Source organism: Manis pentadactyla, chromosome 2 (assembly GCF_030020395.1).
Source record: "Manis pentadactyla isolate mManPen7 chromosome 2, mManPen7.hap1, whole genome shotgun sequence".
NCBI lineage: Eukaryota > Metazoa > Chordata > Mammalia > Pholidota > Manidae > Manis > Manis pentadactyla.
The window spans coordinates 197,347,179-197,371,172 of NC_080020.1; the positions used below are offsets into that span (position 1 = coordinate 197,347,179).

At 36.9% G+C, this 23,994-nt stretch overlaps 1 protein-coding gene across 1 annotated transcript; it reads right to left on the bottom strand.

The window, feature by feature from the left end:
- Positions 1-309: 309 nt before the first annotated feature.
- Positions 310-10,532, bottom strand: EPCAM (epithelial cell adhesion molecule). The gene is made up of 9 exons (XM_036926061.2): positions 10,231-10,532; positions 7,991-8,098; positions 7,478-7,718; positions 6,506-6,571; positions 5,486-5,549; positions 4,566-4,667; positions 3,631-3,831; positions 1,908-1,952; positions 310-760 (listed from the first exon to the last, which is right to left on the bottom strand). The coding sequence occupies exons 1-9, from the start codon at positions 10,304-10,306 to the stop codon at positions 719-721; spliced, it is 945 nt and encodes a 314-aa protein (XP_036781956.2). The 5' UTR covers positions 10,307-10,532; the 3' UTR covers positions 310-718.
- Between the last annotated feature and the right edge of the window lie 13,462 nt (positions 10,533-23,994).

Consider the following 23,994-nt stretch of genomic DNA (forward strand, 5'->3'; position numbering starts at 1 on the left):
ATATTATATAAGATGTGAAAAACTGGTGCTTCTAACTCCACTGACAATAGAATTCATGGTCCACAACATTCTCCATCAATTCCGCCTCAAGTTGTCAAAACGCCTATTTGTTTAAAAGAAAATCTTAAGATTCATTCACGATAAAATTGTTTTTCCATCAGTTACATATTATAGGTTATACACATATATTGAATATACGTAACCTTAAGTACTCATGCAACACTCTAATTTGTAGTTAGCATTCAGAGCATTTCTCAGCCTATCACGTGTATACAATGAAATTTGATTCAGTAATTCAAAGTTAGGAAATTCAGTTTTAAAATGTTTTATTTTATAATTAATAAAAAAAGTGAATATGTACAAGACTCAAAGTAAACAGAAAGGCAGCTTTCAATCATAAATGGATGAGACTAGTCATTCCAATTCTACTGTGGAAGTGTAACGCACGCTCTTCAATATTATGCATAAATAATTTTAACAATGCAAGTCCTGAGTTTTATATCAGATCTGCATATATGACTCTTTAGTCAAATTTTAAGATTGGTAAAGTTAAGTTTATGTTGCTTATATTCTGAGGACAGGTTTCATTATTACAAATGTATGAGGTTAACTAACAAAATAGTAGGCCTCAAAGATCTTCTCTTTGTCTCATGCTCATACATTTGTAGAGTCTGTTTGCTAATTTCCCTTCTTGTAGTTACTCTTCAAATTACTGTCATTATGCATTGAGTTCCCTATGCATCTCACCCATCTCCTTTATCTGAAATAGAGGGAAAAAGAGAAAGAAAATTTAAATAATTTTCCAATCTTTGTTCATTCTGAAAATGATTTAAAAAAAAAAAAAGCAAGTTGATTCTTTCCCACATTTATGAAACTTATTTGAACAACAAAAACAAAACTATTTTCCAAGGAAGGACTTAATGAACGCATGGTCCAACCTGCATTTAGAGATAAGATGGCCAATCTGACATGGGGAAGTACCAGGTAAGCTAGATCTTTAGGAATGGTTAAGATTTTATTAAATGTATACCATTTTTGCATCTAGAAGAACCAATTCATTTTCTACAATCAATTGTTTATTTTACAGAGGAGGAAATTGGAAGTTCTGAATTAAGTGACTCATCCCAGATCACACAATTAACTGCAGGCAGAACTGAGACAAGAAGATAAAGTCATTCTAGCTTTCTGTTATGATTTGGTTCAGGGAAAGCCCATCCCTAGAAGACTACCCAAACCAGGTAAACCGACCCAATTATGGATAGAAAATGTTAGAACTGCCTTGCTCTATTGGATTTTCCTCAATGTTCTTTTTACAATTGTGTTATTATGTAAAATATTAGTAATAGAAATATATGCATAAATATATAAAAGTTTGTGGGTATATTGAAAATGTTATCTAGGGTTCTAGGTCAAGGGTGTTCATAGGCAATTCAAGTCACTGAAACACACTAACAATCTCACATTTTGTTTTCACACTAATATATATGCCACTAGTTAGCATTTACCAGCTTTACTAGGACATAAATTAAGTTCATTTTTAATGATTATCATTTCACTGGCATAGAGGAAATAAATCAGTTCATTAGTCACACTCAGTTTCTCTAATGTGAATCCACTAGAGTATGCCTCTGAAAGATTCCACCAAATGGTGGCACTTTGTAAAACAGAAATCACAGACTTCCTATCCCATTGTTCTGAGGCAGAATTCAATATTAAGCTGGTCTGCCATGGAACCATGCAGAGAATTTAGGTAAGGGTACATTCATTATAAGATTGTCTTTAAAACTGTAAGCACTATACAATAAAGGGACTCTGGTGAGATTGAGACCCATCAGTATCTAAGAAGGTATAGTAATTATTAAGAAAAAGAGATTAAACAAGGGTTTTTTAATTAAGTAACCATTTACCTCAGCCTTCTCATACTTTGCCATTCTGTTCTTTCTAGAAATTACCTGAATGGAAGAGAAATGATTACTATTTTAGGAATGCTATCCAAACTACCAGATGGTCTTAACTGACGAATATGTTTTTTTAATGAACACAATTCCTATCTGAACAAATTTAATTTTAGAATCCATCCATAGAAATTGTTTTTTAAATTAAAATTTCTCCACTAAACTATATATAAAAAATAAAATCTACCACAATCAGTGAAACTAACAAAAAAAGCATCAATAAGACAACGAATAATTTTTCATAAAATTTAACAGCTTGGTGTGCATTCTGCCACATCTTGCCCCACCCTAATACAAATATAAACATATGCATTTAAGTTTTGGTGCATGGGGGGGTCTAAATGGGATCATCCAATATCATTTCCCTCTTTGCACAGCCTCTATCAACATCACAGGAACCCTTCCAGATCAAAAGCTATAGACTGAATTCATTATTTTTAATAGCCACTTTACTCCACAGCATAGATATTCCAGTTTACTCATCCATTCTCCTACAGACATACACTCAAGTTGTTTGAAGATTCATCCTTACTAGCAAAGCTGCAATACATAGCCTTGACCATGGTTCCGCATGTTTCTGTGGATTCATTTCTACAGGACCAGTAGATATCTATAACTAACCTTTCATGTGTTCATTTGCCATCTGGAATTATTCTTCTATAAATTGTCTATCCACGCCTGTTGCCATTCTTTAGTTTTCCCTTCAGTTTGTTAAGAACTCTTTATATATTATACATAATAACTTTCATTTTATGCATTATGAATATTTCCCCCTAGCCTATCACTGACATTTTTCACTTAAATGTTTAATTTCAATGAAGTCAACTATCTTTTCCTTCATGGATTCCAGATTCCTTGCCTTCCTTTACCACAAGGTTGCACAAACATTTCCCAAATTATTTTTGAGACTTTTTTACTTTGTAACGTTTTTGGCTATCCTCCATCTAGAATTTGTGTTTGAACATGGATGCATAGCCCAACTCCTATCACAATGCTGTGGCTCCAGGATGTGCCACTCATTCACACATAGATGGGTAATACAGCCAGTCCTGGTGGGGTGAAACCGGGATTTAACTTTTTCTTTCCTCCAGGTGGATAGCGAAGTGTGGTAATTCCACTGAACTGAAAATGCAAATTCCCGTACACCCACAAATCTACTGCTGAAAGCATCCTTACATTTCTGGAATAAACCCTGCACGTTCAGGTATACATTCATCTTCTGATGTACTATTAAGTTCAATTTGCTAATTTTATTTAGAATTATTACTTCATATATATCACTTTCAACTCTTTTCTACACTAATCTTAATTTGCATTCTGTGTTTCATTTCTCTGAACAGTTTGAAAAGTTCAGGTATTTTGCACTCATGCTAGTGAAAGTGTTGAATTCTCTGCAGTGAGGAGACCTGAAGGACATTTGCTGCTTTATGACAACGTAGCTGACCTGTGACAGGCTCGGCTATAAATGTTTGTTAGATTAGTATCCTCTCTTCCTTCATAAAGTGCCTATTTTATAAAAAAGGACCAGAAGTGTAATAGGTTCATCCACTCTAGAGGATTATAAAACATGAAAGTTTCATTACTGTTTCAGAACATGATTGTAGCTTTTTCACACTTTTCACCTTTTCTTGAAAGAATACACCCCTAAATGAAATTTTACTTGTTCTATACTCACCAGCACAACTATTCCAGCAATAATTGCTATTACCACCACCACAATGACAGCAATAATACCAGCTTGTAGACCCTGCATTGAAAATTCTGGTGGTTTTTCATCAACATAGTAAATTAAAGTTCGACCAGGATCCAGATCCAGTTGTTCCCCATTTACTCTCAGGTTCATTTTTTTGGAGTGGAACAAGGATTCATCTTTAACCTACAGGTTGAGGAGAAAGCAATTAAAAATATTTAAGAAAACCTACCATGGCCACATACAATTTACATGCCAATTATATACCGAAAGAACTGCTGCCAAGAATCTATGGTTTCAGCAATAATAATCTCATACATCAAAACTTAAAAAAAAAGTTTATTACAGGATTATTTTCAAACATATACAAAAGTAGGAAGAAAAGTATGATGAAGTCCCATGTACCTATACCCAGATGCAACAATATAAACAAATGGCCAATCTTATATCCATTCTTCCTTCTATCCTTCCCCCACCAGGCCAGATTATTTTGAAGCAAATTTCAAGTTTCATCAGAAAATAGCTCACTATATATTAAAGTTTAAACAAACCATTTTCATTACACCAGTTACACAGCATTCCTTACATAATCTCTTGTGCATGGAAATACACCAGGGGAAAGTTATACATACTAACTACCAAGAAGGTAGTAAAAAGACTTCTAAGAGATATTCTAGGCAGAACAATTTGACTAAGAGGCATAAATATACAAACAAATAAGAAAAGTATATGTGTGCACCTTTTCTTGCAAGGACAAAATTAACTACAGGATAAAAATCATTTGTAGAATACTTAAAGGGTATGGTTGACCTTTATGTAAGTAGAGAAATAGATGTTGAAATATCTTTGATTCATTGTGGCATGATAGACAACATTACATTTCTAAACACAGGAGTTAAAATAAGGAAGATCAGACTCACATCTTTTTCAAAATAATAAGCCACATCAGCAATGTCCACATCATTCTGAGTTTTCTCAGAAGAATTTTGCATCAGATCAATGGTGATAATGTCATTCTCATACTGGAAGAAAAAGTGAAAAATACTAATTAATATAACTGAAATCATATGAAAATATCATTTTCAATCATCAAAATATCCAGTGTTTTATTTTCTGTAGTCTACATGTCAGTGTTCCTTTCTACTAGGGGATAATTGAATTTATTACTAATAATTTTTATATCCTTGGGAGGTTTTTTAGTCTACCCAAGGGAAAGACAGGAATACAACCAAAGATAATTAGAATGCACATTTTCTCTTCAAAAGAGAATTTCCTTCCTCTGATAATATTTTAAAAGAAGGTATTACAGTACCTTATTTGGCTAGTACTACTTTAAAATTAAAATCCTAAAGAAAAGCAATCCAAAATGCAGCATACATTTACCATGTTCTGCTTTTACAGAGCAAAACAGTATATTCCTTCCCAAAAGTCTTTTTAAAAGTAGTATCAATGTTCTGCCTTGAAAGAGCTATACCACACAACTCACAGATGTTTCAACGAGAGCTGAGTTAAGGAAGGGCTAACTGGTTAAGGACTAACTCCTTAAACCAGAGAAGACAGGAGCTAGGTACCATCCTAGAGTAAGTCTGTGTCTAAAGCAATCACAGAGGTTTTCAAGGGTAAGAAGACTGATGAGAGTTAGAGATACTAAGGGAGCCTACACTCTCTTTAGGGTAAACCAAAGTTTTCAAAGGCAACGGAAAGAAAACAACAGGGAACTCGCTTAAGTTCACAGGGCTTGAACTGTTTCAAATGTAGTTTAACCACTACCAAAAATCAATACCCAAACCAAACTGTTCCACCAACTTTCTGCTAAAGCTCATTACTAAAAAAATCTTACCATTATATTTACAATGTATTTTGGATCTAGTAGATAACGGGTTGTGATTGCCTCCTTGAGAGCACTGTAAAAAATTAAAAATCTGTGTTTCAAAAAGTGTTTATACTATACAATTGTAAGAAACACTACTTTTTAATTAAGCAAATAGCTCAAGGTCTGGAACTGTTGTTAACCAAGCTGTTAAAACGTTTATGCCATTTTATAACTATCATATAACTATTCAGGCTAGAATCATCCATTAATCCTCAAACTACTGAGTCCTAGTTTGATTAGAAATAGGATATTTACACAGTACCCAAGTATCTGCCCCAAGATTATATTTAGTAATTCCAAGAAGGAAAAGGGTAACGCTCTGGTGGAAACTGGTGGACACCACCTTAACTACTAGTTAACATCACTAGTAAACAGCCAATCTGACATCACATGCCTCCTGATGTGAAAGACTCAAGATTACTTAGGAAGTTTTTCTGTCAAAAATGTACAACCTGTATTTTGTTGTACAAAAATGTACAACAAAAATGTAATGAATGATCTTAGATTGCATCCTGGGCAAAAAACTTCTACAAAAGACAACATTGGGAAAATTGGCACAATATGGTGTAACATTAAATTTCCTGAATTTGATAACTGTACACTAGTTATCTAAGAGAGTGCCTTTTGTTTCCAGGAAAAGATATGCTAAAGTATTTAGCAGTAAAGGGGCATGACGATGTCCACAACTTGCTCTCAAATGGTTCTGGGAAAAAATATTTATATATGCTTAGATAGATGTAGAAAGTACAAACACATGTAGATATAAAAAGAAAATGTGGCAAAATGTTCATTGGTGATTCTGAGTGAAGGGTACCATAGCAATCTGTACTATTCTTGCAACTCCATTTCAAAATAAGGTTAAAAATACAGTTATCTTATTTTTTAGAAATATGAGAAAACAGAGACTTGTTTTAACTTTTCTAATGGGGTAGGATGAAAGATCTGAGTACCAACTATGCAAATATAATGTATTTAAATAGTACTTACGTCTGCAAACTTTGAACATCGTAAGGTTGTTCTCTTGCTTTGTGTTTTAGTTCAATGATGATCCAGCTGTAAAGTGAAAAAACAGTACTGACTGACTATAACAACTCTGTCTTTTATACTATTCTCCTAATAAGCCAATACTAAAAATTCCCAAGTAGAATTAACAGAAAAAGGATTTATGCAATAGGTATGGCCTTATTTTTTCCTTGGACCTCATAAACATTGTTCATAAAGAACTTATCCAGGAAGGAACACCCTTTCTAACGTTAACACTGACCCCCTGGCCACAGCACTCAAGGTCATATAAAATCAAAGCTTAGCTGTCATGTTGGGCCACTTTCAAGTGAAGAGACAAAAAGGCACTAAGAGAAACAGAGAAAAGTGACCACAGGCTCCAGAAGACAGAAACAGAATGCCTGCATTGGTCTTGGTAACTGTCCAGCTTCTAGTCCCTTCCAATGACCTCCTTTTTGCTTAAGCTAGCTTGAGTATGTTTCCATTTCTTTTCACTATGTAATCCCTAAGACAACCCTAGCTCACTTTACAACATGTTAAATAAGTTATTCATATACATGTAACACTCATCTAACCTTAGAATAGTGAACAGTGTTAAGTAAAAATACAAAAGGAAACTTATGTTTAGAATGCTATCATAAGAACAGAGAAAAAGAATAAGAAAAATCATATTGCTAGTAAATTCATAAAATCTCTGGAAGGTTATGGTGACATCATTTCTAAGGAGCTATCGGGTAGCTCAGGGATGGGGATGGGATGGAGGCTTTTCGCTGTACACTCTTTTCTATCTTTTGAACTCTAAACCATGAAATCATACCATGTGTTCAAAAATAAATGTAACGAATCTAAAAAGCATGAAAATGAATAATACATTCATGTGAAACCTTCATAAGAGTGTATATCAATACCTTAATAATAAAAAAAAAGAAAATGAATAATACAGACAGCCCTACTCACAAGGTCCTCACTCGTTCAGAGCAGGATATTTCAGTGTCTTTATCAGTTCTCCTGACCCCAGCAGTGTTCACACACCAGCACGTCGCGGTGCCATTGCATTGCTTGGCTTTAAAGAGCCCCTTCTCATCACAGTCAGGATTATAGAGCCCGTCATTATTCTGCAGAGCCCCGTCAGGTTTTGCTCTTCTCCCAGACTTTGAGCCAGTCATTTCTGCCTTCATCACCAAACATTTGGTAGCCACTGAAAAGAAAGCTTAATGTCAAATTGAAAAATAACTGCATTTTATGCTTAAGGAAAATATTTTAATTCAAGTGCAAACTCCCAGGGCCAAAGATTATTGTAGACTTACATGTTCCTATATTCACTTTCAAAGATGTAAGAAGCTTCAACTATTCTGACAAAATAACATGGTTAAGATTTGAACCAATAAAATGCTTCCCAAGTCAAGACACATCAATTAAAGAAGTATAAGTCAAAATAAAGTTTAAAGGCAATGAGTACATTCTACTCACGGTTTGAGCAAATGACGGAATGATGTGTGCCAATTGAAATACACTCGCATTGGCCATGTGCATTCAGAGAGCAGTTTGTGGTCAGTTTGTAGTTTTCACAGATACATCCTAGAAAAAAAATTTTTTTTAATTCACTTCAAATGTGAACCCAACTACCAACTCTTGGTGTCCCAGCTAAAACTATGTTGACCATAATGCCAAGGACACAAAAATAATTACAGGGAAACAAAGCTTTAAAAAGTAGTCTTGGATGTTTTATTTTTCATCTATAATTTGAGCGGCTGATACTAGGCTAAATAGTTTGCATATGTTATATAAACACAGTCTAATATGCATGCATTCCCATTCTGATTTTTTAAAACCAAGAACACAGTCGTACAAACACCATATTCCACTTTGCCTTTAGGATACACCCACTCTCAGCTCCTTCCCTCCCCATGTCCAGCTAGAAACGCTTGCCTGTTGGTCAGGACTCTCTTGCCAAAAATCAACAATTCCAATTTAAGGATCTGTAACTCACATTCCTTTTCTTCTCCCACTCCATTTTAATAAAAAATACTTGTTTGGGGGCTTAATGGGAACATATTCAACCCTTGGACAATTTTGTATCTTAGAAAAACTATACTTTTAGTTGTATTTGGGGGCACCTCTTTGTTTCCTAACTAATTGAAATCTTCACACCTGGTTTTTAAAGTGATATTAGCAGCCCATCCTGCTTGATGGGCACTGGTCAGTTTGATAAGTTTTATCTTTGACTCTCAAAAGTTCATTTTAATTTCAAATTGGCAAGCCCATCTAAATCTTTTTGTGTAGCTAAGAGTGCAATCACAAAAACAAAAACTCCTACTATGACAAATCAAAGAATTTTTATATTGATCCTTCATTATCTCAATGTTGGCTTTAATTTTTTTCCTGCTTAAATTATAATCAGACATGAACCACGTATATAATATGTCCAGCAGTAAACTCAGTATTGGGGGTCACAAAAAAAGAGAAAGTATAGTAGCTGCCCTGAAGGATTTAAAATCTTATTCAGCACCATACTGTACCTGTTCAAAGCACATTTCTCATGCCCAATCCATGTGAAATTTAAACAGACCAATCAGATACTTTCTGAACATACACCTACAAAACTCTCATCACTTTAAATAAATTAAAGTATTTAGCTTAAAACTGAAGCTAGAAAAGCGTGAGTTGATTACACGGCATTATTTTTAAAGTAATGAATTAAGCCGTGCTGCGTTGGTGGGGCCAGAAAGCTTTGGCCAATTGCCAGTTTATTTCTAGCCATCTTACAGATAAATCAAGAGATGGCAGGCAAAATGTTCATTCCAGAGTAAGAAAAACTGCTATCATATCACATATCCAACATTTGGATAATGAATAGAGCTTTGCACCATAGATTGTTCCGCCATCATTCAAATAGTGTTTTTCAAGACTAAAAGAAATGGAAAACTCTGGATGTTGAGGTGGGGTGGGAGGGGGAATCAAGACACAGAACTATGTGTTCAGGTTTTAGGGCAACGTTTAGCACAATGTCTAAAAGAAAAATATAATTATACAAAACAGAAATTTAATATATCCCAGTTACTAATTACGGGCTTCTCTTGAAGCAGTGCTATTACGTTTGTTTCTTAAGTGCTTACTGTTAATGATATTTCTGCGTTCTTACAATAAACTTGACAGTACTAAGATCCTTAAAAAAAGCTTAAACACCCACAAGCCTCAAAGTCAAGGCCCAGGACGCCCTGCTCCCGCGCGCAGGTGCGTAGCGGTCCCGACGGCCTCCCGGCAGCCACCTGATTCCGCCCTAGACCCACATCCTGGGCCGCCGCAGGTGCCCCGGGAGGGGAGGGCCGGCAGGTCGGAGTCGCAGACTTCCTACAGGCCCAGGCTGGTCGCCGCCACGCCAGAACCCAAGTGTGTCCTGGCTGGAGGAGGTGGGCGCGCCCAGATGTGAGGCGCGGGTCGAGCTGCCGCCGCGCTGCCTCGACCCAACCCGCACAGAAGCCGAAAAATCCCCCGACGTGGCCACTTGTTACCTTGCCTACCCGTCAGCCCCTGCCCAGGGCCATTTCCCTCGAGTGCAAAGCCAGCAAAGCGAGGCTGGTCCTTCCGACAAGCAGAGGGCCTGGGCTAGGACAGGCCCGCGCCGACGGCCCTTCTCCAGACTCCCGCCTCAGGCGCAGAGGGCGCCACCTCTGGCCCGGCCCGTCCAACCCCACAACACCGCTCCTCACCTTTCTGAGCCGCGGCCACCGCTGCCGTCGCCGCCGCGAGCAGGAGCCCGAACGCGAGGGCCTGCAGGGGCGCCATGCTGCGCGCAAGCCGAGAAGGGGGCGCGAGACGGGCCGGGGGCTCGCAGGAGGGCGCGCGGAGGGACTGGAGCGCCGGGAGCCACTGGCCGGCCGGGCGACAGGAGGCCTGAGACGCCCGGGCTCGCGTCGGGAGGGCTGCAACGATGGAGCTCTGCGGACACGGCGACGGTGCGAGTTCGCAGCGGGACTGCGCGCTCTGGGCGCGCGGCAGGGCGGGGCGGACCTGCCGGACCTGGAGGCCCCGCCCCCGGTCCCCGCCCCGGGCTGCTCACCTCCGGCTCCGGGTTTCTGGCGGTGAGTCACCGCCGGGGCGCGGGAGCAGGCTGTCCTCCCCCACGCCGGGCAAGGCAGTTGGGGTGCCTTCCCCTCCGCAGGTGTGCGCCGCGGGCGTCCCGCCCTGCACCTCCACAGGTGCCTCTTCCCGCGGCGTCAGGTGCGCGCGGCTGTGCCAACCAGCAGGCTTCTTGGGGGCCTCCGAGAAAGTTTGAAAACTACTGAGCGGTAGCACGATTCTGACACCTTGAAGAAACAGGGCCTGGAGGAAAGAGTGAGAGGGCTAGGAGGAGGCTGGTGGAAGTTAAAATGGAGTACAGAGAGAAGCGGGAAGACTGTCCGACCAACAATAAAAAAGACCTTTGAGCTTTACCTGGCAGTTAAATTGTACTGCTTTGAAACTAGTAAAAAAACAAAACCAAACAAAAACATCTCTCTGGCTCTCGGGGGATGACAAATTCATGTGTTCTTTATAGTTATTCTCAATAATTATTTTCCCTTTTTTGTAGAAGTATTCTTTTTTATTTTGGTATCATTGATATACACTTACATGAGCAATATTGTGGTTACTGGATTCCCCCCATTATCAAGTCCCCACCACATACCCCATTACAGTCACTGTCCATCGGCGTAGTAAGATTCTATAGAATCACTACTTGTCTTCTCTGTGCTATACTGCCTTCCCCATCCCCCCACCCCCACATCGTATGTGCTAATCATATGTGCCCCTTTTCCCCCTTATCCCTCCCTTCCCAGCCATCCTCCCCAGTCCCTTTCCCTTTGGTAACTGTTAGTCCATTCTTGGGTTCTGTGATTCTGCTGCTGTTTTGTTCCTTCAGTTTTTTCTTTGTTCTTATACTACATAGAAGAGTAAAATCATTTGATACTTGTCTTTCTCCACCTGGCTTATTTCACTGAGCATAATACCCTCTAGCTCCATCCATGTTGTTGCAAATGGTAGGATTTCTTTTTCTTCTTATGGCTGAATCATATTCCATTGTGTATATGTACCACATCTTCTTTATCCATTCATCTACTGATGGACACTTAGGTAGCTTCCATTTCTTGGCTGTTGTAAATAGTGCTGCGATAAATATAGGAGTGCATCTGTCTTTTTCAAACTGGAGTGCTGCATTCTTAGGGTAAATTCCTAGGAGTGGAATTCCTGTATCAAATGGTATTTCTATTTTTAATTTTTTGAGGAAACTCCATACTGCTTTCCACAATGGTTGAACTAATTTACATTCCCACCAGCAGTGTAGGAGGGTTCCCCTTTCTCTACAAACTGGCCAACATTTGTTGTTGTTTGTCTTTTGGATGGTGGCCATCCTAACTGGTGTGAGGTTATATCTCATTGTGGTTTTAATTTGCATTTCTCTGATGATTAGCGATGTGAAGCATCTTTCATGTGCCTGTTGGCCATCTGAATTTCTTCTTTGGAGAACTGTCTGTTCATCTCCTCTGCCCATTTTTTAATGGGATTGTTTGCTTTTTGTTTGTTGAGGTGTGTGAGCTCTTCATATATTTTGGATGTCAACCCTTTATCAGATCTATCATTTATGAATATATTCTCTCATACTGTAGGATGCCTTTTTGTCTACTGATAGTGTCCTTTGCTGTACAGAAGTTTTTTAGTTTGATATAGTCCCACTTGTTCATTTTTGCTTTTGTTTCCCTTGCCCGTGGAGATATGTTCATGAAGAAGTTGTTCATGTTTATATTCAAGAGAGTTTTTCCTATGTTTTCTTCCAAGAGTTTTATGGTTTCATGACTTACATTCAGGTTTTTTATCCATTTCAAGTTTACTTTTGTATATGGAGTTAGACAGTAATCCAGTGTCATTCTCTTACATGTAGCTGTCCAGTTTTGCCAACACCAATTGTTGAAGAGGCTGTCATTTCTCCATTGAATATCCATGGCTGGCTCCTTTATCATGTATTAATTGACCATATATGCTTGGGTTAATATCTGGACTCTCTATTGTGTTCCACTGGTCTATAGGTCTGTTCTTGTGCCAGTGCCAAATTGTCTTGATTACTGTGGATTTGTAGTAGAGTTTGAAGTTGGAAAGCGAGACCCCCCTGCTTTATTCTTCCTTCTCAGGATTGCTGTATCTATTCAGGGTATTTTGTGGTTCCATATGAATTTTAGAACTATTTGTTCCAGTTTGTTGAAGAATGCTCTTGGTATTTTGATAGGGATTGCATTGAATCTGTAGATTGCTTTAGGCAGGATGGCCATTTTGACAATATTAATTCTTCCTACCCAAGAACATGGGATGAATTTCCATTTGTTAGTGTCCTCTTTAATTTCTCTTAGGAGTGTCTTGCAGTTTTCAGGACATAGGTCTTTCACTTCCGTGGTTAGGTTTATTCTTAGGTATTTTATTCTTTTTGATGCAATTGTGAATGAAATTTTTTCCTGATTTCTCTTTCTGCTAGTTCATCATTAATATATAGGAATACAACAGATTTCTGTGTATTAATTTTGTATCCTGCAACTTTGCTGAATTCAGATATTAGTTCTAGTAATTTTGGAGTGGATTCCTTAGGGTTTTTATGTACAATATCATGTCATCTGCAGACAGTGACAGTTTGACTTCTTCCTTACCAATCTGGATGCTTTTCATTTCTTTGTGTTGTCTGATTGCCTTGGCTAGGACCTCCAGTACTATGTTGAATAAAAACGTGAAGAGTGGGCATCCTTGTCTTGTTCCCGATCTTAAAGGAAAAGCTTTCAGCTTCTCACTGTTAGGTATGATGTTGGCTGTGGGTTTGTCATATATGGCTTTATTATGTTGAGGTACTTGTCCTCTATACCCATTTTGTTGAGAGTTTTTATTATGAATGGATGTTGAAGTATTTCTAAGATGTGAGAAAAAGTGTTCCCATAGCCAAATGCTTGGAACTGAGGTTATTCCAGTTGTAATTATTAGAGAACAATGTTGATGAGTCCTTTGAAAATATAGAGAAGTAGAAATAAAGGCCAACAATTTATTTTAGGGTAAATGCAAATATAACCCACTATTATTTCAGTTTTTAAATAATTTTAATGACTTGAAGCTTTTAATAATGAAGTATTAGTGTTTTTAATGTTTTTGTTAGCTGTGTCATTACAACCTTTTTTTTTAAAAAAAGGCTTTTTTTCTGCCTTAGAAAAAACATTGGAGTAATAGGTGAAAAGTGGAAAGGTGAAAAAGCAATTTTAAGAATAAATCTGATTAATTCATGTATGTATCAAGTAAAAAATTATGCTTCTATTGAGCAATGATTGTGTTGTACTCTCCCATTGCTTCTTGATTAGTGTAAATAGTCAACGTTGTTACAGTTAAGTACTATATAATTTGAATTTTACTTGGACATTAAGTAAACTATTTGATTATTGACATCTTAAGGAAATCCTATCAGTGTTTTCAAACTGTAAATCTGAGTTGCCAGACCTAGTTTTTGAACTTTATGATCTGTTCAGCAATTCATTTAAGTAAAAAGAAATTGTACTATCAAATCAGGAGCAAGTTATCAACCAGATTTTTGTTGTCTTTTGCATTTTGGCTGCCAGCCTCTAAACTACACATACTTCTCTCAAGAATAATCTAACTGGTTATTGTGGCTTTATTTTCAAAATGTCCCATTGCTGGGTCTAAATGTTTTACCAAATCAAGAAACTCATCTTCTTGTAACTTGATAGCTGTTTATTAAATTGTTCATTGCAATAAAATGAATTGAGTAAACATGATTATTAAATAGATGACAAAATGCCATACCAATCTGTGACACATAATCTCTGAGTACAATATCCAAGATATTGTTTATTTTTATAGCTTTTTAACACCTTCTCAATTTGTCACTCACTGCTCAAAATTACTTGCATTTTGTGCTTTGACTGTGAATCTTTTGTACTTCTGGTGCCATATTTAAGAAGACTTCCTATTATTTTTGTAAGATTTCATACCCAGTTATATTTCTACAGTTATTCTCAAATTTTATAGATGTTGTTTTTTGACTTTGAAAGTAGTCAGTTTAATACATAACATTTGACTAAGAAAGAAACATTACAAGATTCAAAACTAAACTTTTCTGACCAAATTCCTGCAGTCATCAGTGAAGAACCCAATTAAAAAACCAGTATCACAGCCAAAGAATGGATGGAAAAGGAAATAAACTAGTTAAGAAAAGATAGAATGTGTAGTGCAGAATATTAATTGACCTAATTTGGGATTTTGGCAATGATGACTCTTTCTCTTGAATGTTAAGGGTTACTTCTAAATCAAAAAGATAACCTATTAAATATAAACAGCATTGGAGAAAAAGTATCATGTTCCTTAAAAAAAAATTAGGGATGTTATTTAAGAAAATTACTTAGTTAATATCATATAGTATAATTTCTGCACATAGATTTTTGTGTATGTGTGTGTTTGCGTGCTTGTAATATATAAAATTTAATGAAACCTTAAATGGGATGAATGTTATTCTTGCTAATGGCTAAAGGAAAGTGTAATATGTAAAGGTTTACTATAACGGGCTACTAGTTCTTAAAATTCTTGTTATTTCATGAGTAATACATTAGTGGAAAACAAAAGTACATTATGTAGAATGAAGAATGAAAGTTCTTCTTGATCATTACCCAGCAAACCCCTTACTCCTAGATAATCATTGTTAATAAGTTGGTATTCTTGCTCTTTGTTCATTAATTCTCACATATCCATAAGAACCTGGTTTCATAGGATGTACTCTCTGCAGAGTGGGTGACATTACTTAGTTTGGTTTAGCTTTATAAAAATAGTTTGCATTTGTGTATTCAGAGTATGTCTTAATATATATATACATATGTATGTGTGTATGAGTTTTAACAAGTGTCATTAAAAAAATTAACTTTGTCTCCAAAGTAAAACTTCTAATCCCTACCCATTAAAAAACCCTCTTTCTCATCTTTCTACCATTGAAATTCTTTTATAAAATATAAAGCACTACATAATAAGTACTTAGCACACTTTTTAGTATATTAACATGTAGATGCTTATTAAGTGGTATCTATAGTAATTTTAAACAATACAGTGAATTTTTACTTATATCAAAGAAATGCACATACATAATATAGAAGTCAAATAGTGCTACAAGTTTTGAAATTAAAAAATAGGCATGCTCTTCCCCATTCTGATTCCTCTTCCTCCAGAGGCAACCAATCACCTTCTTCAGCTATTTTTCCCCTCAGTTTCTCAGGTATCTGCTCATTTCCTGCTGTGGAAGACATTTTTCTCTTACAGTGGTCACTTCTCCACATCTCTCCATTATTGCTTATGTGGAAATCACCCCACTTTTTTTTTTTTCTCAGCATGCAACAAAGGGTCATTTATTTTTGCAAACCAGTCTCTTGTTTCTTTTTTCAGTTTCCATAGTAAAGGTTAATGTTAAAATCGATGATCTTGAGAAACAAGATACAGTGCTCAAATATTTACTTTGACTTATAATATGTTACCAGCCAGATGGAAGAAGAGTATTAGCATTTTTCAGCTGTTCTTTTTTTCAATGTCTTTTTTTTTTTTTTGAGAGGGCATCTCTCATATTTATTGATCAAATGGTTGTTAACAACAATAAAATTCTGTATAGGGGATTCAATGCTCAATGCACAATCATTAATCCACCCCAAGCCTAATTCTCGTCAGTCTCCAATCTTCTGAAGCACTAACGAATAAGTTCTTACATGGTGAACAAATTCTTACATAGTGAATAAGTTCTTACATGGTGAACAGTGCAAGGGCAGTCATCACAGAAACCTTCGGTTTTGATCACGCATTATGAACTATAAACAATCAGGTCAAATATGAATATTCGTTTGATTTTTATACTTGATTTATATGTGAATCCCACATTTCTCCCTTATTATTATTATTATTATTATTTTTAATAAAATGCTGAAGTGGTAGGTAGATGCAAGATAAATGTAGAAAACATAGTTTAGTGTTGTAAGAGAGCAAATGTAGATGATCAGGTAGATGATGCCTGTAGACTAAGTGTTAATCCAAGCTAGACAAGGGCAATAAAACATCCATGGATGCAGAAGAGGAAATCACCCCACTTTTTGTTGGCTTCTTCTTACTGTTTTCTTCTAGACCATTTATAGTTTTAGGTTTTAAGTTTAGGTCTATGATACATTTCAAGTTAATTTTTGTGTATGATATGAATTAAGTTTACTTATTTGTTTTGGGGGTTTTATTTTTTACCTATGTGTCTGGCTAGTTGTTCTAGCACCATATGATGATAAAACTACCCTTTCTCCACTGAATTACCTTGCCACCTATCAAAACTCAATTAACCATGTGTGTGTGAAATCTATTTCTGAACTCCCCTGTTTCATTGATCTATGTCTCAATCCTTGCTTCAGTATTGCACTGTCTTATTTATAGTAGTCTTGAAATCATCTAGAGGTCCTCTGATGTGGGTTTTTTTCAAAGTTGTTTTGGCTATTCTTGGTCCTTTACATTTCCATGTACATTTTAGAATAGACTTGTCAATTTCTACAAAAAGCCTGTTGGGATTTTGATTAGTATAACAATCTATACATCAATTTAGGGAGAACTGACATTTTATTAATACTGAGTTTTCTAATCCAAGTTCACAGTCTCTCTCTCTCCATTTACTTAGCTCTCACTTTAATTTCTCTCAAAAATGTTTTGTTGTTTTCAGTATAAAAATCTTACACATATTTTGTTAAATTTAACCATAAATATTTTATCTTTTGATGTTATTACACCATTTTCATTTTTCAGTTGTATATTACTAGTATATATAAATGCAATTTATTTTTTTGAATTGACTTTGTTTCTTTCAACCTTGCTTAAATTCATTATTAGTTCTGTAGTTTTTCTTTTAAGATTTCTTAGGATCTGATATTTACACAATCATGTCATCTTCAAAGAAAGTTTTACTTCTTTCTTTTAAATCTTATTTATTGTTCGTATCTCCAGTATAATACTGAATAGAAGTGATGAAAGTAGATATCCTTGTTCTATTCCTGATCTGAGAGAGAAAGCATTCAATAGTTTACTATTAAGTCTCATAATAGCTGCAGGTTATATTGTGGGTGCCTTTTATCAGGTTGAAAAACTATTTCTAGTTTCCTGAGAGTATCACACATGCATGTTAAATTTTATCAAATGCTTTTTCTACTTCTTTTGAAATAATCATATGGTTTTTCTTCTTTATTCTATTTATATGGCAAATTACATCGATTTTTGAATATTAAACTAACCTGGCATTTCTGGGATAAACCTCGATTGGTCATTATGTGCTATTTTTGTTATAAAGTGGGATTCTATTTGTTAACATTATGTTAAAGAGTTTTGTGACAGTGCTTATGAGGGATATTCATGTGCAGTTTCTTAATTGCTACCACTTTGGGTAATACTGGTCTCTTAAAATGAATTAGGAAGTGTTTTTTCCTCCTCTCATTTCTGAAAGAGTTTTTGTAGATTCTGTATTACTTCTTGCTTGAACGTTTGTTATCATGCACCAGTCAAACCCTCTGAGCCTGGAGGTTCTTTGTAGGAAGACGTTTTATTACAAATTGAATGTTTTACAGTGTAGCATAGAGAAGGCAAATAGTGAATCTGTGGCATCTTACTACACTGATGGATAGTGACTGCACTGAGGTATGGGTGGGGACTTGATAATATGGGTAAATGTAGTAACCACATTGTTTTTTCATGTGAAACCTTCATAAGAGTGTATAGCAATAATACCTTAATAAAAAATTTTTTTTTAATTCAATGTTTTAATAGATGGAAGGCAATTAGACTTTCTATCTCTTTTTGTGTGTTTTAATATTTGTCTTTTAATTAACTTTTTCTATTTAAATTGTATAATTTATTGACATAAAATTGTTTATAATATCCCCTTATAACTTGTTAATAACTGTAGACTATGTAGAGATGTCTTTTCTTTTATCCCTGTGTGGGTGATTTGTATCTTCCCTCTTTTTTTTAAATTACCAATCTAGCTAGAGATTTATGAATTGTATTGCTTTTTTCAAAGAACCAATTTTTGTTTTTTATTTTCCTCTATTACTTGTCTGTTTTCTATTTCATTGGTTTTTCTTTTTTCTTTTTATTATTTCCTTTCTTCTACTTATTTTGGAGTTGATCTGCTCTCCTTTTTCTTATTTCCTAAGGTGAAAGCGTAGAGCAATGATTTTAGACTTTCTTCTCTTATAAGTATTTAAACCTATAATATGCCCTCTAGGCATAGTTTAACTGCATCCCACACATTCTTATATGTTGTGTTACAATTATCATTCCATTAAAAAATCTTTCTAGTTTCCCTTATGATTTTTCATTGACTTGTTGTTTAGCAGTATGTTGTTTAATTTCCAAATATTTAGAAATTTTTCCAGATATCTTTTTGTTATTGATTTTTAACTTAATTTTAGTGGAGTCAGAGAACAAACTCTGGGTGCTTTCAATCCTAAATTTTTCAAGACTTGTTTTATAACCCAGCATATGGTCTGTCTTGATGAATATTCCATGTGCTCCTGAAAGGAGTATTTTGTTAGGTGGAATGCTCAAATGATGGTGTTGTTCAGGTCTTGTTTATTCCTTTTGATTTTACATCTACTTCGATCAATTATGGAGAGAAGAGTGCTGAAATATCCAACCTTAGATTATACCATTAGTGTTTTACTATACTTGCTCTATCAATATCTATCTGTCTATCTACCCATCTATCTTATTGTTTTTGAGGCATTTCCAAGTCAATTGCACATTTAAGTGCACAATTTTCTCTAATTACTTCAGTTCTTATATCATTAATTAGATATCAGTGTGTGTTCAGAGTTCTGGTTTTTTCTTTTATGGTAAAGCAATAATAAGAAAAAAATTTAAGTGCAACATCAAATGAGTTTAGTAAATGCATATGCCTTTGATACAGCCTCATAAAGTAAATATAACCAGCATTTCTAGAAAGTTCTGTATTTCCCTTTCCAGTCAATCCTTGCACCCTCCAGATGCAATCCCAGTTCTGATCCTGTTTTCATCATAGATTATAGTTTGTCTATTCTAGCACTCAAGGCCAGCTTCAAAGGCATGCAACCTGCACTGTTTTTATATATGACCCCATACTTAGAAGGGGCCCACACTTAGTATAATATTTTGCTGTAACAGTCTTGAAATTCTTAACATTTTAACGAGGGGCCCAACATTTTTATTTTGTACTGGGCCCTGGAAATTATGCAGCTGGTCCCACTAGAACTTTCATATAAATCGAATTAAAGTATATGTGAAGCTTTTTTCCCTCAGCATAATGATTTTGAGATTCATATCACATTGCATGTGTTAAAAATGTGTTCCCTTTTATTGCTGAGCAGTATTCAATTGTAGGAATATGCCACAGTTTGTTTATCCATTCTCCTGCTGAGGGACACTTGAGATGTTTCCAGTTTTTGGCTCTTATGAATAAAGTTGCTATAAACATCCTTATTACAAGTCTTTTTGTAGACAAGAATGCCTTAAACACAGTGCCTCAGCACGGGGCACTACTGGAATTTTGGATAGGATATTCTTCAAAATATTTCAAGTTTAGCCTCCACTCATTCAATCCACTGTCATTTGAACAACCCAAAAAGGCCTCCATCTATTTCCAGCTCTCTGGAGAAGGCAATACAACATCAGATAAGAGCTACTACATTCAGTGGTAGCATGCCTTGATTTCAGCAACGTATTTGACTAATCCAATCTTGCTATAGACAAGATAGAAAAATGTGGACTATATACAAGGTATGCTGAAGAACAGAAATGAGGTCAATGGGCTAGAATTTGGTGAATGAGAGAGGAAGGGCTTAAGGGCTCGAGTCAGCTCTTGCAACCTCATCATTTAGGGGTTGAGTTGAAGAGGAGAAACCAGGGAAGAACATTGAGTTGCTGTGGCCAGTGAAGCAGGGATAAGCTGGGAGGAGTGTCATAGAAGTCAGGAGAAAAGGGTTTTCAAAATACACTAAATGGTCAATTGTGCTGAATGTGGCTGAGAAATCAACTAAGATGACACAGAACAATCCACTGGATTTGGTCATTTCAGAGGAATCATGGCTAGCATGGAGAGCAATTGACAGTAAATGGCAAACAAGAAGAGAGAAAAAATGAAGATAACTCTTGCAAAATGTTTTCCAAGGGAATGAGAGAGATGCATTAGTAAAATGAGAGACATGAGCATTCAAGGAAGGGTTTTATGAAGCTAAGAGATCATAGAACATGTTTACATGGTGATGTCATGATCCAGTAGGAAGAGGGGCTTGAGCAAGTAGGAGAGAAGAAGAATGACTGAAAGAGAGACATCCTTGAAAAGGGGGGCAGAGAGAGAGCATGGGACTCACAGTGGAGTGGTCAGCCCTTGAGAAGAGCAGGGACAGGCTTCCCACTCCAACGGAAGGCTAGCGGCACATGCAAATATACTAGCTAGTGGGTGGGAGGATGAAAGAATTCTGCTCTGACACTTTTATTTTATCAAGGTTGTATGAGATGAGGTCACCAGCTGAAAGAAAAGTATGAGGATGAAGAGATACGAGAGTGATTTTATTTTTTCAGCCTCCCTCTCCATATGAGACTTATTTTTTATTTTTATTTTGAAATAAGGTTAGATTTACAGATGAGTTGAAAATACAGTACAGAGTTAACATATGGCCCTTATGCAGTTTGTTAACATCTTTCATAACCATAAGAGCTTAATATTGGTACAAAATTGTGAAATAAGCTATTGACTTTATTGAGAATTTCTCAGTGTTTCCATCAGTGACCTTTTACTGTTCCATGATCCAGGTCAAGATTCCAGACTGCATTTAGTCATCATATATCATACCTCCTTAGTGTCCTTCAATGTGGACAATTCAATCTGGAAAGTCTTTCCTTTTCTCTTATGACCTGAACACTAAGAGTACTACTGGTCAGTACTCTCCGGTACAGTACAGGTTTGTGGACTGTTCCTCAAGTGGGGTTTGTCTAATGTTTTCTCATGAGTAGACAGAGTTTATGGGCTTGGGGGAAGAATGCCACAGAGGTGTTACACCCTTCTCATTAAGTCACGTCAGGGGTACACATTATCAACACGATTACTGGATACTTTAGTACTTGGATCCCTTGTAAAAGGTGGTGTTTGCCAGATTTTCCCACTGTAAAGTTGCTGTGTTTCCCTTTTCATGTTCTATTTAGTTGAAGTCAGTCACAATATAGAGCCCGCACTCAAGGGGGGTGGGATGGAAGGAAGCCCGCACTCCTGAATGGAAGATAGAGAAGAACTTGAGGGCATATGTTCAAACTGTCAAAGCTGTAATAAGTATTCTAGGCAGATATTTTGAGGCTATGTAAACATTCTATTTTTCCTTAATGCTTTGCAATATGGGAAATTTTAAGGGGAAAAAAGGGAAAAGTGAGAAAGTCATTTTGGTCTGGGGAAAGTGAGCTTTCCTGGGAAACTTGTTAATATCTGCCAGGCACTGTGGAGTGCTCATGTAAGATTTAGGGTCACCAAAGTGAAATCCACGAGCTACATGGTGTGATTTTTCTCCAGCTGTTTGGATGCAGTCTCTGAGAGGGTAGGGAATTAGATTCAACCAGAATGGGATATTCCAGGCCAATATGACAGATAAGAGAAGGAAAAACTGTTGTGGAAGGTGTTTGCAAAAGTGGGACAAAAATGCCGGGCCACGGAAACTTCCCAAAGCAGGGTTTGGAAGTGAAGATAAGAGAGGAGAGAGAACAAGTGGCCATTAGACAAGGTTGAAGAACTGTTAAAATGGGAGCTCTTGAGTAAGTGAGGTGTTAGCAGGGGCTTCAAAGCAGGTGGATGTTTAGAAGGAGGGAAGTGAAGAAATAGTTTGGAAACTATAAGCAGGATGCCAACTACAACCGCTGGCCCAGGGTTCCTGGGATAGGAGGGGAGAAGTACAAAGAGGCTCCACTTGAGAGGACTGCTTAGGAGATGCCAGGTCCACTGGCAGAAGGTTGAGGGGATGTTCAGAGAAGAGAAGGTTACCGGGCTGTTGGATGGTGACAGACCTGGAGTTACAAAGGGCATGGGAAAGCATCTGGGGAGGGAAGGGAGGGTTTGGATCAGACTAGGCAATGAACTCAGGGGTACAGAGATGAGTGTCCAATGCTGATGCTGGGTGACATTGAAAGCTTGTTCTTCTGGAAGTGACTGAGGCAAATGGGATATAAGGCATAGCCTGCCTCTTAGAGGGAGATGGGAAATCAGCCTGAGGTATATGACTTTGAGTAGTACAAAGGTCAAGGAGCTTCTGGATGACTGGCCTCCCCTGCAGTGATGGGGGCCATCTTAGTAGGGAGGGATGGAAGTGCTCCCTCTGGGAGGACTCTGTAAAGTAGAGGCTAAGGGGTGGCCAATCTTAGCTTAATAATTACCTGAATGATTGAATCATGACCATTATTAAGTATTGGGCATTTACTTTGTGTATGAGTTAACCATTCAACACTTTAAGAAAGAACACAGTGTTCTTGGAGGTAGCTAGGAGAGGGACTGGTTCCAGAAATTGTATTCTGGTCTAGACAGAAGGAAATAGCGTGGCAAACACAGGTGGACCTTAACCTTTCCCTTAACAGGATCAGGGAAGGGTGGGGTCTTTATGATGGGTAATTTACAGCATATGCAATAGCCCTGATGAGACCTGAGAGCTTTTTTCAGACATATTCATGTTCATGTTTAATGATATCTCTGAGCAACCACACATAGAAGCACAATTGTCCAGAAGTTCCCTCTTTTGGTAACTCCCAGACAGGGTCAGACAACGTTATTGCACTAGGGTCTCATGTTGCCAACTGACAACTAATGTATTGGCAGCTTGCAAGCCATGATTAGGAAACAGCAAAGGAAACATACATTCTTAAGATTGTTTTCCTTCTGGAATTATCTTCATGTTCCAATAGGGACTCCTGAGATGTCCCTGGAACACAATGTTTGTGATAAGACTGAACTAAATATCACAAACTCGATTTCATTGGTACTCCTGCTCAGGATGAGTGAGTTATCAAGTGTCATAGTCCAGCTAACCATACACAACACACATCAATGTATGCAATAATGACTCAGGAAATATCCCGTCTGATAATGTTCCTGGATGTCAGGCTGTCCCCTCTCCTGGTGCTATCAGCAGTCATAGAAACCTGAGTAGGAGAATGATTGCTGTGAGTTGGTAGAAGGAAGTGAAAGGATAAGAAAATGCATGTGGACAGAGGAGGAGGGAGAGAGGATTTGTCAAGTCTTTGTTGGTTCCCTGATTATTAAAAAAAGGGAGGAGGGAAACTTCCAGGAGTCTGTAGGGAAGTCTTGTGAACTGCTAAAGTAATGGCCACATTTCCGTTGCATGCAGGACTTATCAGGTAAACTAGCAGCAGGTTATAATAGCGGTGGTGGA